This window comes from Orcinus orca, chromosome 2 (assembly GCF_937001465.1).
Source record: "Orcinus orca chromosome 2, mOrcOrc1.1, whole genome shotgun sequence".
Taxonomy (NCBI): domain Eukaryota; kingdom Metazoa; phylum Chordata; class Mammalia; order Artiodactyla; family Delphinidae; genus Orcinus; species Orcinus orca.
In genome coordinates, this window is record NC_064560.1 from 164,039,013 (window position 1) to 164,058,535 (window position 19,523).

Below are 19,523 nucleotides of genomic sequence, written 5' to 3' on the forward strand. Positions count from 1 at the left end.
TCCTCAAAGACCGTTCAGCTTCCCAGATTAGATTTAGTGCAGCTAGGGTATTCCAAGCCTGCATGGGAAGCATTGTCCTTTACTTGATAGCCATCCAGCGCTCATGTGTGTTGGTCCTTCTCTCACCATGGGCAGGGATCTTGAGGTCAGACTTGCCTCTGTTCTAGCTCAGGTGAGCCTGGGTCCTTGTTATTGCGGCCCATTCACCATTCCTGTCCTGGAAATTAGTCTCATAGCATAACTCACTTAATTATTTGATTTAATCTGCACAGAACAGAGCTGAAGCACAGTGGTAACAATGGCCAGGAATCCAATAAGGTGAGGGATTATGTATCCCTCTTGTCTTGGAGATCATTTTTCCGAGGATTGATTATCTTGCTAATCACCCAGCTTAGTGCCAGAAGCATACAAGCTATACATTAATATGTTCTGGGTAAACTACTGGCTAATAATAAATGAATGAAGGCTAAACAATAAGAGAATATTTTTTTTACCCTGGTCTTGAGAAGTTTTAGGAGATTAATCCTTGCTGTTCTTTTCTGATTCAAATTTGTATGTACCATCAAAATACAATGTATCATATCCTGCTCACAGCGCAAAAAAAAAAAAACAAAAACAATGTAGGTGGGACTTCCCTGATGGTGCAGTGGTTAAGAATCCACCTGCCAGTGCAGGGGACATGGGTTCGAGCCCTGGTCTGGGAAGAACCCACGTACTGTGGAGCAACTAAGCCTGTGTGCCACAACTACTGAGCCTCCGCTCTAGAGCCTATGAGCCACAACTACTGAGCCTGTGTGCCACAACTACTGAAACGCTTGTTCCTAGAGCCCGTGCTCTGCAATGAGAAGCCACCGCAATGAGGAGCCTGCGCGCTGCAGAGAAGAGTAGCCCCCGCTCACTGCAAGTAGAGAAAGCCGTGTGCAGCAACAAAGACCCAACACAGCCAAAAATAAATAAGTTTATTTAAAAAATACAATGTAGGCATTAAAACGATGTTTATGGAGACTAATAACATGGAAACACTGATGCTTAATATTTAGCAGAATCAAGAAAAATTTTGTGGTATAATTACAACACTATAAAAACAAAATTAAAAAACCTATGTTAGAGATAAAAGTAGTCTAAAAATTCACCAAACTATTAGGAGTGGTGGTATTTGGATGGTGGGGCTGTGGATAGATTTTTATCATTTTTTCGTTTTCTGTAACATTAAAAAGTTACTTTAATACACACATTTATAGTACCAAAAAACCCTCGTAAAAGTAAATGAATTGTATATTCCATTTTGTAGAAAATAAATTTGAACTATAGTTTGACTTTTTATCCAGTATACATAATTTAGATTTCAAAGATTTCTTTCACCCCCTAAAAATACTTGAATCCATTTCTTCTTTTTTTTGTAATTATAACCACATTCTTTTTATTTTCTTAACTTTTACTTTATATTGGAGTATAGTTGATTTACAATGTTGTGTTAGTTCCAGGTGTACAGCAAAGTGATTCAGTTATACATATACGTATATCTATTCTTTTTCAGATTACTTTCCCATATAGATTATTACAGAATACTGAGTAGATTTCCCTGTGCTGTACGTAAGTGCTTGTTCTTATCTATTTTATATATAGTAGTGTGTATATGTTAATCCCAACCTCCTAATCTGTTACTCCCCGCCAACTTTCCCCTTTGGTAACCATAAATTTGTTTTCTAAATCTGTGAGTCTGTTTCTGTTTTGGAAATAAATTCATTTGTATCATTTTTTTTTTGACTCCACATATCAGTGATATCACTTGATGTTTGTCTGATTTACTTCATTTAGTATGATAATCACTAGGTCCATCTGTATTGCTGCAAATGGCATTATTTCATTCTTTTTTTATGGCTGAGTAATATTACATTGTATCACATATTCTTTATCCATTCTTCTGTCGATGGACATTTAGGTTGCTTCCATGTCTTGGCTATTGTAAATAGTGCTGCAGTGAACATTGGGGTGCGTGTATCTTTTCGAATTATGGTTTTCTCCAGATATATGCCCAGTAGTGGGATTGCTGGGTCATATGGTAGCTCTATTTTTAGTTTCTTAAGGAACCCTCCGTACTGTTCTCCATAGTGGCTGTACCAATTTACATTCCCACCAACAGTACAAGAGGGTTCCCTTTTCTCCACACCCTCTCCAGCATTTATCGTTTGTAGACTTTTTGATGATGACCATTCTGACCGGTGTGAGATGATACCTCATTGTGATTTTGATTTGCATTTCTCTAATAATTAGCGATGTTGAGCATCTTTTCATGTATTTTTTGGCCGTCTGTATATCTTCTTTGGAGAAATGTCTATTTAGATCTGCCCATTTTTCTATTGGTTTTTTTTTGTTGTTGTTGAGTTGTATGAGTTGTTTGTATATTTTGGAGATTAATCCCTTGTTGATTGCATTATTTTGCAAATATTTTCTTCCATTTAATCCATTTCTTAACCCTTGGCTCTGTTGTGGTGGTGGATTGGAGGAACAAACTTATTTTTGCACTTATTAATGATATGTAATTTGACTAGATTCACTTGTCCTGGTCAGCTTCCTCATCCACCAGTCTACACTTGCCAGGTCCTACCTGCTTTACCAGGAAAATCTTGAGGGTGGGAAGGTAAAAACTGCTCCTTTTCCATTAAGCCTGTTAGGACAAGCCTTGCTTTTTTAGATTCTCCTAGGCAATTAGTGACTGCTGTCAGTTATGCATCCTGAGCACACTGTTCCTGTCTCTGGAAAACCTTTCCTACTTACTCATCTTTACATCCTTAGTAACTGATACAGTGCCTGGCAAGTAGTAAGCACTCAGTGGATATTTGTTAAATGGATGAATTAATATGGTCTCATGTAGAACGCTCAACTCTACATGAATTTAGTTCATGTTTGTATAATATTTAACTTAAGCTTGAGTAGTAGAATAAAATTTGGTCAGAAAACTTCTAAGTTAAGCAAGAAACTTAGCAATCATATATGTGTGACTGAGGGCTGTAGTGGGACTTGGTCATTATAAGACAAAATGGACCCTTATCTGAAAAAGGTTAATTTTGTTAATTTCCTGTGTAAGAACACAGTTAAAGAGAAAGAATGGGTACCTGGCCAAGCAGCAGCTGGTGCATCTGTTGATGAAGACGTGTGTAATTTGGGTTGGTTGTAGTAGCGCAGGCCAAATGGGAAAAGCAAATCACTCTTCCTTTTCCCATTTTTAATAGCAAATTAATTTCTGAGTGTGAAAACATTTCTGCAGCTGCCACTAAAATTGGCAAATATTTTTCTAAATAAATAATACATTTCAGAAACAAATTTTAACAGGCAACATATTTCTGGCTGTTGTATTTGCTCACAAACGTTTCAAATTTGGAAATATTTATTTTAAATATCTTGGAGATACCAGTGTTTGGAATTTTGAAGACAACAAATCTTTCATCAGTGGGGAAATGCTACCCAACAGAAATGTGTAAAAACGCATGTACAGTTATGTTACTTGAAACACTTGACAAAAATACTGTTACAATCGCAGTGAGATCCTGCACATATTTTCCCAAACGTTTCAGTCATTTCAGAATTTTGCCAGTGACTATGCAACCATTTTGGCCACAGCTCAGTAGGACTAGTTCAGCTTTGTAAATTTAATAGAATTCCCCCAACTTCTCCATCCCTTCTTTCCTCCAGAATAGTTTGGGACCACAACTCCTCTGAAGCCTTAAAAATCCAAGAGAAAAAATCATTATAAATAGAAATAGGCATTTTACCTTAAAATACGTCTAGGAAGACATTTGAGGGCAATTCAGTTTTTTTGTGGCCAAGGATTCTGGCCATTTGGGGAGAAAAAAAATCTTGTCAAAAGTGGAAGGAGGGGCTTCCCTGGTGGCGCAGTGGTTGAGAATCCGCCTGCCAGTGCAGGGGACATGGGTTTGATCCCTGGTCTGGGAAGATCCCACATGCCGCGGAGCAACTAAGCCCGTGAGCCACAACTACTGAGCCTGCGTGCCGCAACTACTGAAGCCCGGGCGCCTAGAGCCCATGCTCCGCAATGAGAAGCCACTGCAGTCAGAAGCCCGCGCACTGCAACGAAGAGTAGCTCCTACTCGCCGCAACTAGAGAAAGCCCGTGCACAGCAGCGAAGACCCAACACAGCCAAAAATAAAATAATAAAATAAATAAATTTATTTGAAAAAAAAAGTGGAAGGAAGGGGAACAGTTCAAATGGAGATATCAAAGAGGAAATTGTAACTTTTAAAAAATACCCCGTGACTCGGGAACACCTGAATTTCAAAATTATTTTTATTTTTATTTGTGTGTGTATTAAAAAGCATCCGTGTCGGAGGCGTGGCAGGGCTTGGAGGCCCGGCCGTGCGTGGCAGCAGCCAGGGAGCCTGAGGCCGGGGCGTCGTGCGCAGGCGCTACCCAGCTGGGCTGTGAGGCGCCTGAGGCCTCGGCTGCGAGGCCTTCCCGATGAAAGTTGGGGCTCTGCGGAGCAGAGCGGAGGCTGCGCCCGGCCCTTGGGCCGGGTAGAAGGCCGACGGGCCCACTCCCCTGTGCGCTGTGGAAGCGGCGGCGGGCGATGGACGCCCTAGAGGAAGAGAGCTTCGCGCGGTCCATCTCTTCCGCCTCTGATGCAGAATTTGATGCTGTGGTTGGATATTTAGAGGACATTATCATGGATGATGAGTTCCAGTTATTACAGAGGAATTTCATGGACAAGTACTACCAGGAGTTTGAAGACACAGAAGAGAATAAGCTCACCTACACACCTATTTTTAATGAATATATTTCTTTGGTTGAAAAGTATATAGAACAGCTGTTGGAGCGGATTCCTGGATTTAACATGGCGGCTTTCACTACAACTGTACAGCACCATAAAGATGAAGTGGCCGGTGACATTTTCGACGTGCTGCTCATGTTTACAGATTTTCTGGCTTTCAAAGAAATGTTTCTGGACTGTCGAGCAGAAAAAGAAGGCTGGGGACTGGACTTAAGCAGCGGTTTAGTGATGACTTCATTGTGCAAATCATCTTCTGTGACAGCTAGACTATGACTATGACTCCTACTATCACAGCTAGTCTTGGCTGTTGGAATCAATTTAGAGAGTTGTCCTTTACCTAAAAGGTACTTGTGAAAATCAATTCCTAGTCTTACATGTACAGTCCTTGTATCACTTCACTGTCTTCTACTGGTCCCGATGTAGTCCCATTGTTTCTATAACTCTCATTTACGTGTGTTTGAAAACATATTTTTATAGATGAATACTCAGGCTAACCTAGTGGACATAATCTTGGAACTTCCATAATTACTCACTTCAAGATCAAAGTATTGCTGTGTGCTTTTTAGCTGTTGATGCTATGAAAGCAAAAATGCTTTCTGTGTTGGTGTTCCTATTTTACTGGGCACCAATGAATGTGTGCTGGAAGTAGTCTAAAAGGTTTCCTTTTCTTAGAGCATGTTAGTGTTTGTGCAGGTTTGCTTAAAACGCTTTCTGTGTAAAACAGCTCCTTAGGTTTTCTGTTGGGGTAGGGGCTCGGCACTTCCTTCTTGCTGTCAGAATAATCCTACCAAGATAGTGTTCCACTGGTCTAGCTCAGTAGGAGATAACAAACAGCTTTACTGGTCATCTGTCTGCTTGGATTTAGTACACTCGTTTACTACAATGTTTGATAGAACATTACTGACCAGAAAACATGGATGTCACATCTCTAGAAAGAAAAACTATAGTAGTTCAATTCCCAATGAAATTGGTTTTTTTTTGTTTGTTTTTATTTTTATTTTTCAAGTAAAAATAAGAACCTCTACTGACTTTTCACTTGGCTGTTCTGGTTTTAAAGAATGAGCTAGCTGTAGGCTGTGTGTTTTTCTGTACCAATGTGGTGCTTATTAAATACTTTTGTACCATGAGTAAAATTTCAGTTGTTTTGCGGAAAAAAAAGAAAAAAGCATCCTTGTTAAATATACTTTCTGGGATTTCCCTGGTGGCACAGTGGTTAAGAATGCCAGTGCAGGGGACATCGGTTCGATCCCTGGTCCAGGAAGATCCCACATGTCGTGGAGCAAGCCCGTGTGCCACAACTACTGAGCCTGCGCTCTAGAGCCCGCGAGCCACAACTACTAAGCCCCCGTGCCACAACTACTGAAGCCTGAGAGCCTAGAGCCCATGCTCCGCAACAAGAGAAGCCACTGCAATGAGAAGCCCACGCACCGCAATGAAGAGTAGTCCCCTCTTGCTGCAACTGGAGAAAGCCCATGTTCAGCAACAAAGACCCAATGCAGCCAAAAAAAAAAAAAAAAGTGTGTGTGTGTATATATATATATATATATATATATATATATATACTTTCTGAGTTACGGTTTGCTTGCTTATTTGGTTATTTAGTTTTTTTTTTTTTTTTTTTTTTGCGGTACGCGGGCCTCTCACTGTTGTGGCCTCTCCCGTTGCAGAGCACAGGCTCCGGACATGCAGGCTCAGCGGCCACGGCTCACGGGCCCAGCCGCTCCACAGCATGTGGGATCTTCCCGGACCGGGGCACGAACCTGTGTCCCCTGCATCAGCAGGCGGACTCTCAACCACTGCTCCACCAGGGAAGCCCTATTTAGTTTTTTAATTTGTTCATTCCTTACTTTATTCACAAAGGATTTAAGATGACTGCAACAAATATGTATAAGAAAGGTATTATATGTCAATAAAAAGTAAAAACAAAAGACGAGACATAGGCCAGGGAAAAACAGGCATAACTTTGACTGACATAATTGCTAGGATTTGACCTCAGAGTTAGCTCTGTGTTTCTGGACATCCAAGGTGAAAAAAGGAACACTTATTATATGGTTCTTATTTTCAGAAGGGAAAGCAAGAGCAGAAATAATATAGAAACAACCACAAGAAAACCCAACCTGTGTCTCCAAGGAAATGAAGTATTTTCCTAGCATTAAATGGTTAAAAAAAAGAAAAAAAAAGTTGAATGGAGGGTTTCCCACAGGAGAGCTGGGAGTTGTAGAAACAGTGTCCTCCATAACTTTGCTCCAGTTTGTTCGTTTGTTCACTCTTTTACTCTTTCCTCAAACATTTATTATGTACCTACTCTGTGCCACACCCTGTTCTAGATGATAAAGATACAACAGTGAACCAAACATAGTCCCTTGTCAGAGCTCGCAATCCAGAGTCTCAAGAAGACCCAGGGCCAAAGGATCTACTCCAAAAGGACAGGTAGGCTCAGTGGTGGAACTTGTGAGGATTGGGTTTCACCATGTTAGCAGGCATTTCAAGTTGACATTCAGGACCTACAGCCTCTACTGTGATCCTAGGATGCTTGCAGATTACTCCAGCGTGAAATGCTGGGAAGAGGCTAACAAGAATTAGGTGATCGATGGGAGTCAGGGCCCTAGCTGGTCTGGCGGGGCGCAGGGCTGAAGTTATTCCTGGAGTCAGGACCAGAATAAGTGATCTGTTAGTCACACAGCTACTTCTTGGGGAAGAAAGCCAATCCACCTAAAGCCAGTTTCCTGAATGGCAAGTGGACCTACCTAATTGCTTGTTTCTTTTCACTGTTTGGAAAATGTAAACAATTCATATACAATGGTTTTAACAGCTTTTTGAAGATGTAGGTGATGTTTAAGGTGTCCTCTTTTCATTTTTATATGCTGGCATTTTATGGAACCTTCAGTTTTTGTTTGCACTGTTGTAATGGGAGCGGACTTGGACAGGGAGAGAGAAAAACACCCCGCAGAGCCTGGACTGCTGATCTTCAAGAGAGAGGAGATTGATGGGCAGGGAGTGGGGACATGAGGGAGAGGCAGAGTAAGAATATATTCACCAAGAGTATAATCATTGAAAAAATATATTCTTGAGTGCAAAGAATTCTTAGGAATATATTTTTCTTATGAATAATAGCAAGCCAATTTATGCCCTTTAGTACTTCCTCACCCACCCTCTGCCTGTTCTACCTCCCACTAGAGGCATTGTTAATCCATTGCTTCCAGGCAAGACTCCCCATTGATTCAGGGTCTCCATGGGAATGAGGCTACAGGGGACATGCACTTAGTTCAAGAAGATGGGACAGGAACAAACAGAACCTGGCAGAAATGATAGAGTAAGTCACAAAGTCATTCATAGTGTTTCAGGGATGCTTCACCATGTTGTCTACAAATTAGATCTCTTCCTAGAGCTTAGAACTGGAATCTGGATGTCTTCAAGCGACTTGACATTGAAAAATATTAAAAAGATCTCACTTACTGAAAGCACATAAATTTCATCTTCCACTAATAAATTTTTCTTTCTCACCAATGGAGAACAACTTGCATTTGTATCTCATTTTGTAATTTTCAGCATGCTACATGTTATCTCATCTTGTCCTACAGAAAGTCCGAGTTTGTTTAACTCATTTATTTGTACCCTCCTTTATTGTAGAGAAATTTTGAGTTAGTTTGCATAGAAATATAAAATTCAGTTGAATAGAAAAATAGATGAGGATATTGCAGCGAAGGAAAAATAAGAGTAGATGCATAAAGCCGGTGGGATAGCACCTTGTTTTCCATAAAGTCATTTGTAGTTGCTAGATCCAGGCTATACCAGCCAAAATAAAGAGAGGGAAACTTTGTTTATAAAAATAACATGGTCATTAGATTAAAAGAATAAATGCTCAGGATCACAATTTTTCTTGGTACTGAGACCTGAGAATTTTCCACAGCTTGTTCTCATAAAAGGAACACTATGTGGCTTACAGACTGTCTTCCTGAACTCCTGTGTAAGAAGTACAATGGTAGGTCTCTCTTGACTGTTTCCTATAATATCCTGCTTGGTAAGGTTTATGGGATTATGCCAGAATACGTTTTAATAAAAGCAGTTCTCTAGGGGGATAAAACAATGCAGTTCAGGTTCACAGCTCCCTGATGGCTGGAAAGGATCCAAAGACCACATCCAGGAATGGGTGGACGTTCAGTCTTTCAGGCGTTCCTCCAGGAAGATTATTGCTTGTAATCCAGTGCTTTTAAATGCACAGCAGAGAACTTCGGGTTAGATTCTTTGGCAAGAACCCGAAAGTGTGAGTTGGCTCAGACAAAATCATTTCACAGATGAAGAAACGGGACCTTGCAGAGGCTGATGATTATCCAAGGCTTTGAGGTCAGTGGCAGAGCTGGGATCAAGGCCAGATTCTTCAGACTCTTAAGTCTAGGGTTCTTTCAACCATTTCATCTCTCCTCTCTAACCTAAGTAGAATTCTATTGCAATTTAAAAATGTTAAGAATGGAATTTCTTAATGATGTTTTGTTAAATATCATATTTGCCACTTACCATAAACTTTATTAATAACGTTTGATTCATAATGGGTCAACAGATGGTAAAATAGTTTAAAATCTGCAAATGTAAAATCTGGGAAAGGGAAATCAGTTAAGATACCTGTTTTAGAGAATTATTTAATGTGCTGTTCAATAAAATAATTAAAAGTTTGGTCTGGAAAAAAAGGATGACTATTTCTAACATCTGTAGTATAATCCTACTTGGATGTTAACTTTTTAAAAAAATTAATTTATTTTTGGCTAAGTTGGGTCTTCATTGCTGCACACAGGCTTTCTCTAGTTGCAGTGAGCGGGGGCTACTCTTCGTTGCGGTGCGTGGGCTTCTCATTGCGGTGGCTTCTCTTGTTGCAGAGCACGGGCTCTAGGCATGTGGGCTTCAGTAGTTGTGGCTCACGGGCTCTAGAGCGCAGACTCAGTAGTTGTGGTGCATGGGCTTAGTTGCTCCACGGCATGTGGAATCTTCCCGGACCAGGGCTCGAACCCGTGTCCCCCGCATTGGCAGGTGGATTCTTAACCACTGTGCCACCAGGGAAGTCCTAGATGTTAACTTTTTAGAAGAATGAAACATTAGCTATAGAGCTGAAGTCCCGCCCTCCCACTCCTTTGCCCTCTATCCTGAAGTTGTGGGTATCACTCCCACGCATGTTTCTGTTCTTTTACCATATATGTATGTGTGTGTTTAAAATTTACATAAAGTTCATAAATGACTTCATAGTGTATCAATCCTTTTGGACTTGCTCTGCCCTCCACCCTTGAACATTTTAGTTTTGATATTTAACCTTTCTGATACTGGTCATTCATTTTAGCCATGGAATAGTCTTCCCTCGCATGACTCAACTACAGTTTATGCATTTTCCTACTGATGGGATTCGGCTGTTTCCTCTTTTTCTGCTATATATAGTTCTTCCATGAACATTCTTGAACATAAGTCCTTGTGTCCATGAGCAATTTTAGAACATTTTTTAGTTGGTAGAAATTTATTAAGTCACCAGCTGTTGCTACTCCTACCTGAGCATCAGTCACATCCTGGGTCATCCTGGGAGATCCTTGCACCCAAAATACTCTTTGGGTCCATTTGCAGCCAGTGCTGATTCAGTCTTTGTGTACCTTCAATGCCTTCCAACTCCTTGTATGTCTTTCTGCTTGGTTTGCTCAGGTTCTCGACTAGGACCTGTTCCAAGAACCTTTCATTTCTCAAGGACCCTACCCTACCCTAGCTTCCTCACACCTAAGAGATGATCTGACTTCTTATTTTCCTGAGAAAAATGAGGTCATCTGATGAGAGCTCCCTCGATCCTTCTCTCCCAAACTTCTCAGCATTTCCACTTAGAAGAATGGTGAACATGTGCAAATCACAAATTCTTTGTGGAATGAATGGAGGTAGGAGTTTTTTTTTTTTTAAGTTTCTCAGACCCCCAGATTGGAACTTTTTGTCTTGCCAGGAGCTACACCATCTTCAAAATCACTAATTTAAATACCCTCTGACATCAGCCTCCAGTTCTTCTAGCTTAACATCCAAAGTACGCTCACTGTGATGGTTCTTCAGTTTCCCTCAGACACCAGTCTGTGTGCTCCTTCATTCTATCTGTTCACCTCTTCCTGTCTTCACATCCCCTCTTTCTATTTCATCCTCCCCGCGGCTCCCACCCTGGACCTCTCTCCCAGAGCCCTACTTTTTCCTGCTCTGACCTGCTGCATGGCGGCCATCCTGGAAACTTCTCCTTTTGTTTTCCTGTGTTCAATGTCTAGTCCCCGTTTTTCTCATGTTTAGTTTAGTTTTCAGTTTTGTTGGAATACTTCCCAACCTCTTTCTTGTTTTACTGTCTTATTTTTTTGGAGTAACTTTTCCAGTAGCTTTCTAAGAGTGGGAGCATAGGACATAAATTTTTTGGAGACTTGCATGTCAAGAAATGACTATTTTCTACCCGAACACTTGATTAATACTTTAGGTGGATATAGACTATAGGTTGAAAATAATTTTCTGTCTCATTTTTAAAAAATTGTAGTAATACACATAACATAAAATTTACCAATTTAACTATTTTTAAGTGTAAAGTTTGGTGGTATTAAGTACATTCACATTGTTGTGTAACAACCATTACCATCATCCATCTCCAGAACTCTTTTCATCTTGCAAAACTGAACTCTACTCATTAAACAATGGGTTAATTTAATTCAAAGTTAATTAAAACAACGTCCCACACACCCTCCCTCACCCCTGGCAACCACCATTCTATTTATGTATCTATGAATATGAATACTGTAGGTACCTCATGTAAGTGGAATCATCAGTATTTGTCTTTTTGTGACTGGCTTATTTCATTAAGCATGGTGTCCTCAAGTTGCAGCCGTGTTGTACTATGTGTCAGAATTTCCTTCTTTCTTAAAACTAAATAATATTCTGTTGTATATACGTGCCACATTTTGTTTATCCATTCATCCATGGATGAACACTCGGGTTGCTTCCACCTTTTGGCTATTGTGAATAATGCTACTATGAATATGGGTATATAATAATCTCTTTGAGACTTTGCTTTCAATTCTTTTGTGTATGTACCCAGAAGTGGAATTGCTGGATCATGATATGGTAATTCTATTTTTAATTTTTAGAGAACTGCCATAGTGTTTTCCATAGCAGCTGTACCATTTTTACATTGCCGCCAATGGTGTGAAAGTTTTCCAATTTCTCTACATTATTTTCTGTTTTTTTTTTTTGATAGTAACCATCCTAATGGGTTTGGGGTAGTATCTCACTGTAGTTTCGATTTGCATTTCCATTATGATTAATGGTATTGAGCTCAAGTCCTGTGCCCATTTTTAACTGGGTTGTTTATTTCATTGTTGTTGAATTGTGGGAGTTCTTTATGTATTATGGATATTAACTTCTTATCAGATACATTATTTGTAAATATTTTCTCCCACTCCATGGGTTGCCTTTCACTCTGTTGAATATGTCCTTTGATGAACAGAAGTTTTAAATTTTATTGTAGTTATATTTACTTTTGTTGCTTGTGCTTTTGGAGTTATATCCAAGAAATCATTGCCAAATCCAATGTCATGAAGCTTTTGTCCTATGTTTTCTTCTAAGAGTTTTATAGTTTTAGCGCTTATGTTGTTTTCCCAGAACTTTAAATATATTCCTCACTGTCTTCTGTTGTCCAGTATGGCTAATACAGAAGTCTGATGCTATTCTAATTTTTGTTCCTTGGTGTGTGGTTTGGTTTTTGTCCTCTGGGAGATTCCTTATTCTTGCTATTCTGAAATTTTGTAACCATGTGTTTTGCCGAGGGTATTGGGCACTCATTGTGCTCTTATGTTCGTCCTTCAGCTCTAGAAAATCTTCTTGTATTAATTCTTTTTTTAACAACTTTATTGGAGTATAATTGCTTTACGATGATGTGTTAGTTTCTGCTTTAAAAGAAAGTGAACCAGTTATACATATACATATATTCCCATATCTCTTCCTTCTTGCGTCTCCCTCCCTCCCACCCTCCCTATCCCACCCCTCTAGGTGGTCACAAAGCACCGAGCTGATCTCCCTGTGCTATGCGGCTGCTTCCCACTAGCTATTTTATGTTTGGTAGTGTATATATGTCCATGCCATTCTCACTTTGTCACAGCTTACCCTTCCCCCTCCCCATATCTTCAAGTCCGTTCTCTAGTAGGTCTGCGTCTTTATTCCTGCCTTACCCCTAGGTTCTTCATGACATTTTTTTTTCTTAGATTCCATATATATGTGTTAGCATACGGTATTTGTTTTTCTCTTTCTGACTTACTTCACTCTGTAGGACAGACTCTAGGTCCATCCACCTCACTACAAATAACTCAATTTTGTTTCTTTTTATGGCTGAGTAATATTCCATTGTATATATGTGCCACATCTTCTTTATCCATTCATCCGATGATGGACACTTAGGTTGCTTCCATGTCCTGGCTATTGTAAATAGAGCTGCAATGAACATTTGGTACATGACTCTTTTTGAATTACGGTTTTTTCAGGGTATATGCCCAGTAGTGGGATTGCTGGGTCGTATGGTAGTTCTATTTGTAGTTTTTTAAGGAACCTCCATCCTGTTCTCCATAGTGGCTGTATCAATTTACATTCCCACCAGCAGTGCAACAGTATTCCCTTTTCTCCACATCCTCTCCAGCATTTATTGTTTCTAGATTTTTTGATGATGGCCATTCTGACTGGTGTGAGATGATATCTCATTGTAGTTTTGATGTGCATTTCTCTAATGATTAATGATGTTGAGCACGGTTTCATGTGTTTGTTGGCAATCTGTATATCTTCTTTGGAGAAATGTCTATTTAGGTCTTCAGCCCATTTTTGGATTGGGTTATTTGATTTTTTGTTATTGAGCTGCATGAGCTGCTTGTAAATTTTGGAGATTAATCCTTTGTCAGTTGCTTCATTTGCAAATATTTTCTCCCATTCTGAGGGTTGTCTTTTGGTCTTGTTTATGGTTTCCTTTGCTGTGCAAAAGCTTTTAAGTTTCATTAGGTCTCATTTGTTTATTTTTGTTTTTATTTCCATTTCTCTAGGAGGTGGGTCAAAAAGGATCTTGCTGTGATTTATGTCATAGAGTGTTCTGCCTATGTTTTCCTCTAAGAGTTTGATAGTGTCTGGCCTTACATTTAGGGCTTTAATCCATTTTGAGTTTATTTTTGTGTGTGGTGTTAGGGAGTGTTCTAATTTCATACTTTTACATGTACCTGTCCAGTTTTCTCAGCACCACTTATTGAAGAGGTTGTCTTTTCTCCACTCTATATTCTTGCCACCTTTATCAAAGATAAGATGACCATATGTGCGTGGGTTTATCTCTGGGCTTTCTATCCTGTTCCATTGATCTGTATTTCTGGTTTTGTGCCAGTACCATACTGTCTTGATTACTGTAGCTGTGTAGTATAGTCTGAAGTCAGGGAGCCTGATTCCTCCAGCTCCATTTTTCATTCTCAAGATTGCCTTGGCTATATGGGGTCTTCTGTGTTTCCATACAAATTGTGAAATTTTTTGTTCTAGTTCTGTGAAAAATACAAGTCGTAGTTTGATAGGGATTGCATTGAATCTGTAGACTGCTTTGGGTAGTAGAGTCATTTTCACAATGTTGATTCTTCCAATCCAAGAACATGGTATATCTCTCCATCTATTTGTATCATCTCTAATTTCTTTCATCAGTGTCTTATAGTTTTCTGCATACAGGTCTTTTGTCTCCTTAGGTAGGTTTATTCCTAGATATTTTATTCTTTTTGTTGCAATGGTAAATGGGAGTGTTTTCTTAATTTCACTTTCAGATTTTTCATCATTAGTGTATAAGAATGCCAGAGATTTCTGTGCATTAATTTTGTATCTTGCTACTTTACCAAATTCATTGATTAGCTCTAGTAGTTTTCTGGTAGCATCTTTAGGATTCTCTATGTATAGTATCATGTCATCTGCAAACAGTGACAGCTTTACTTCTTCTTTTCCGATTTAGATTCCTTTTATTTCTTTTTCTTCTCTGATTGCTGTGGCTAGAACTTCCAAAACTATGTTGAATAAGAGTGGTGAGAGTGGGCAACCATGTCTTGTTCCTGATCTTAGTGGAAATGGTTTTAGTTTTTCACCATTGAGGATGATGTTGGCTGTGGGATTGTCATATATGGCCTTTATTATGTTGAGGAAAGTTCCCTCTATGCCTGTTTCCTGCAGGGTTTTTATCATAAATGGGTGTTGAATTTTGTCAAAAGCTTTTTCTGCGTCTATTGAGATGATCATATGGTATTTCTCCTTCAGTTTGTTAATATGGCGTATCATGTTGATTGATTTGCGTATATTGAAGAATCCTTGCATTCTTGGAATAAACCCCACTTGATCATGGTGTATGATCCTTTTAATGTGCTGTTGGATTCTGTTTGTTAGTATTTTGTTGAGGATTTTTGCATCTATGTTCATCATTGACATTGGCCTGTAGTTTTCTTTCTTTGTGACATCTTTGTCTGGTTTTGGTATCAGGGTGATGGTGGCCTCGTAGAATGAGTTTGGGAGTGTTCCTCCCTCTGTTACAGTTTTGAAGAGTTTTGAGAAGGATAGGTGTGTTAGCTCTTCTCTAAATGTTTGATAGAATTCGCCTGTGAAGCCATCTGGTCCCGGGCTTTTGTTTGTTGGAAGATTTTTTTTTTTTTTGCGGTACGCGAGCCTCTCACTGTTGTGGCCTCTCTCGTCGTGGAGCACAGGCTCTGGACGTGCAGGCTCAGCGGCCATGGCTCACGGGCCCAACCACTCCGTGGCATGTGGGATCTTCCTGGAACGGGGCATGAACCTGTGTCCCCTGCCTCGGCAGGCAGACAGACTCTCAACCACTGCGCCACCACGGAAGCCCTGTTGGAAGATTTTTAATCACAGTTTCAATTTCAGTGCTTGTGATTGGTCTGTTCATATTTTCTAGTTCTTCCTGATTCAGTCTCGGCAGGTTGTGCATTTCTAAGAATTTGTCCATTTCTTCCAGGTTGTCCATTTTATTGGCATAGAGTTGCTTGTAGTAATCTCTCATGATCCTTTGTATTTCTGCAGTGTCAGTTGCTACTTCTCCTTTTTCATTTCTAATTCTAGTGATTTGAGTCTTCTCCCTTTTTTTCTTGATGAGTCTGGCTAATGGTTTATCAATTTTGTTTATCTTCTCAAAGAACCACCTTTTAGTTTTATTGATCTTTGCTATCGTTTTCTTCATTTCTTTTTCATTTATTTCTCATCTGATCTTTATGAGTTCTTTCCTTCTGCTAACTTTGGGGTATTTTTGTTCTTCTTTCTCTCATTGCTTTAGGTGCAAGGTTAGGTTGTTTGAGATGTTTCCTGTTTCTTAAGGTAGGATTTTATTCCTATAAACTTCCCTCTTAGAACAGCTTTTGCTGCATCCCATAGGTTTTGGGTCGTCGTGTCTCCATTGTCATTTGTTTCTAGGTATTCTTTGATTTCCTCTTTGATTTCTTCAGTGATCACTTCGTTATTAAGTAGTGTATTGTTTAGCCTCCCTGTGTTTGTATTTTTTACAGATCTTTTCCTGTAATTGATATCTAGTCTCATAGCGTTGTGGTCGGAAAAGATACTTGATATGATTTCAGTTTTCTTAAATTTACCAAAGCTAGATTTGTGACCCAAGATATGATCTATCCTGGAGAATGTTCCATGAGCAGTTGAGAAAAATGTGTATTCTGTTGTTTTTGGATGGAATGTCCTATAAATATCAATTAAGTCCATCTTGTTTAATGTATCATTTAAAGCTTGTGTTTCCTTATTTATTTTCATTTTGGATGATCTGTCCATTGGTGAAAGTGGGGTGTTAAAATCCCCTACTGTGATTGTGTTACTGTCGATTTCCCCTTTTATGGCTGTTAGTATTTGCCTTATGTATTCAGGTGCTCCTATGCTGGGTGCATAAATATTTACAGTTGTTGTATCTTCTTCTTGGATCGATCCCTTGATCATTATGTAGTGTCCTTCTTTGTCTCTTGTAACAGTCTTTATTTTAAAGTCTATTTTGTCTCATATGAGAATTGCTACTCCAGCTTTCTTCTGATTTCCATTTGCATGATATATCTTTTTCCATCCCCTTACTTTCAGTCTGTATGTTTCCCTAGGTCTGAAGTGGGTCTCTTGTAGACAGCATATATACAGGTCTTGATTTTGTATCCATTCAGCCAGTCTGTGTCTTTTGGTGGGAGCATTTAATTCATTTACATTTAAGGTAATTATCGATATGTATGTTCCTATTCCCATTTTCTTAATTGTTTTGGGTTTGTTATTGTGGGTCTTTTCCTTCTCTTGCGTTTTTTGCCTAGAGAAGTTCCTTTAGCATTTGTTGTAAAGCTGGTTTGGTGGTGCTGAACTCTCTCAGCTTTTGCTTGTCTGTAAAAGTTTTAATTTCTCCATGAAGTCTGAATGAGATCCTTGCTGGGTAGAGTAGTCTTGGTTGTAGGTTTTTCTCCTTCATCACTTTAAATATGTCCTGCCACTCCCTTCTGGCCTGCAGAGTTTCTGCTGAAAGATCAGCTGTTAACCTTATGGGGATTCCCTTGTATGTTATTTGTGGTTTTTCCCTTGCTGCTTTTAATATGTTTTCTTTGTATTTAATTTTTGACAGTTTGATTAATATGTGTCTTGGCGTGTTTCTCCTTGGATTTATCCTGTATGGGACTCTCTGTGCTTCTGGACTTGATTAACTATTTCCTTTCCCATATTAGGGAAGTTTTCAACTATAATCTCTTCAAGTATTTTCTCAGTCCCTTTCTTTTTCTCTTCTTCTTCTGGGACCCCTATGATTCGAATGTTGGTGCGTTTAATGTTGTCCCAGAGGTCTCTGAGACTGTCCTCGATTCTTTTCATTCTTTTTTCTTTTTACTGCTCTGCAGAAGTTATTCCCACTATTTTATCTTCCAGGTCACTTATCCGTTCTTCTGCCTCAGTTATTCTGCTATTGTTCCCTTCTAGAGTATTTTTAATTTCATTTATTGTGTTGTTCATCGTTGCTTGTTTCCTCTTTAGTTCTTCTAGGTCCTTGTTAAATGGTTCTTGCATTTTCTCCATTCTATTTTCAAGATTTTGGATCATATTTACTATTATTATTCTGAATTCTTTTTCAGATAGACTGCCTATTTCCTCTTCATTTGTGAGGTCTGGTGGGTGTTTACCTTGCTCCTTCATCTCCTGTGTTTTTTTCTGTCTTTTCATTTTGCTTATCTTACTGTGTTTGGGGTCTCCTTTTCTCAGGCTGCAGGTTCATAGTTCCCGTTGTTTTTGGTGTCTGTCCCCAGTTGCTAAGGTTGGTTCAGTGGGTTGTGTAGGTTTCCTGGTGGAGGGGACTAGTGCCTGTGTTCTGGTGGATGAGGCTGGATCTTATCTTTCTGGTGGGCAGGTCCACGTCTGGTGGTGTGTTTTGGGGTGTCTGTGGCCTTATTATGATTTTAGGCAGCCTCTCTGCTAATGGGTGGGGTTGTGTTCCTGTCTTGCTAGTTGTTTGGCATAAGGTGTGCAGCACTGTAGCTTGCTGGTCGTTGAGTGAATCTGGGTCTTGGTGTTGAGATGGAGATCTCTGGGAGATTTTCACTGTTTGGTATTACGTGGAGCTGGGAGGTATCTTGTGGACCAGTGTCCTGAAGTTGGCTCTCCCACCTCAGTGGCACAGTCCTGACGCCTGGCTGGAGCACCAAGAGCCTGTCCTCCGCACAGCTCAGAATAAAAGGGAGAAAAATAGAAAGAAAGAGGATAAAATAAAATAAAGTAAGATAAAATAAGTTATTAAAATAAAAAAAATATTAGAAAAAAAAGTATTTTAAGTAAAAAAAAGCAAAAAACCGGACGGTCAGATCCCTAGGACAAATGGTGAAGGCAAAGGTATACAGCCAGAATCTCACACAGAAGCATACACATACACACTCACAAAAAGAGGAAAAGGGGAAAAAATAATATATCTTGTTCCCAACGTCCACCTCCTCAATTTGGGATGATTCGTTGTCTATTCAGGTGTTCCACAGATGCAGGGTACATCAAGTTGATTGTGGAGCTTTAATCCGCTGCTTCTGAGGCTGCTGGGAGAGATTTCCCTTTATCTTCTTTGTTCGCACAGCTTCCGGGGTTCAGCTTTAGATTTGGCCCCGCCTCTGCGTGTAGGTCGCCTGAGGGCGTCTGTTCTTCTCTCAGACAGGACGGGGTTAAAGGAGCAGCTGATGCGGGGGCTCTGGCTCACTCAGGCCGGGGAGAGTGAGGGGTAGGGACGCGGGGCGAGCCTGCGGCGGCAGAGGCTAGCATGACGTTGCACCAGCCTGAGGCGCGCCGTGTGTTTTCCCCGGGGAAGTTGTCCCTGGATCCCGGAACCGTGGCAGTGGCTGGCTGCACAGGCTCCCGGGAGGGGAGGTGTGGATAGTGACCTGTGCTCGCACACAGGCTTTTTGGTGGCGGCAGCAGCAGCCTTAGCTTCTCATTCCCGTCTCTGGGGTCCATGTTAGCCGCGGCTCGCGCCCGTCTCTGGAGCTCGTTTAAGCAGCGCTCTTAATCTCCTCTCCTCGCGCAGCAGGAAACAAAGAGTCAAGAAAAGTCTCTTGCCTCTTCGGCATCTCCAGACTTTTCCCTGGACTCCCTCCCGGCTAGCCGTGGCGCACTGACCCCCTGCAGGCTGTGTTTACGCTGCCAACCCCAGTCCTCTCCCTGTGCTCCGACCGAAGCCCGAGCCTCAGCTCTCAGC

General features: G+C 40.3%; 2 protein-coding genes across 7 annotated transcripts in view; both read left to right on the plus strand.

The window, feature by feature from the left end:
* The window catches only part of SYNE2 (spectrin repeat containing nuclear envelope protein 2), a 330,191-nt gene that overhangs the window by 29,958 nt on the left and 280,710 nt on the right, over positions 1-19,523 (plus strand). The gene's annotated exons all lie outside the window — the stretch shown is intronic.
* LOC117200379 (ADP-ribosylation factor-like protein 2-binding protein) lies at positions 2,371-5,663 on the plus strand. Its single transcript, XM_033423086.2, has one exon. It carries the CDS (start codon positions 4,586-4,588, stop codon positions 5,057-5,059), a length of 474 nt encoding a protein of 157 aa, XP_033278977.1. The 5' UTR covers positions 2,371-4,585; the 3' UTR covers positions 5,060-5,663.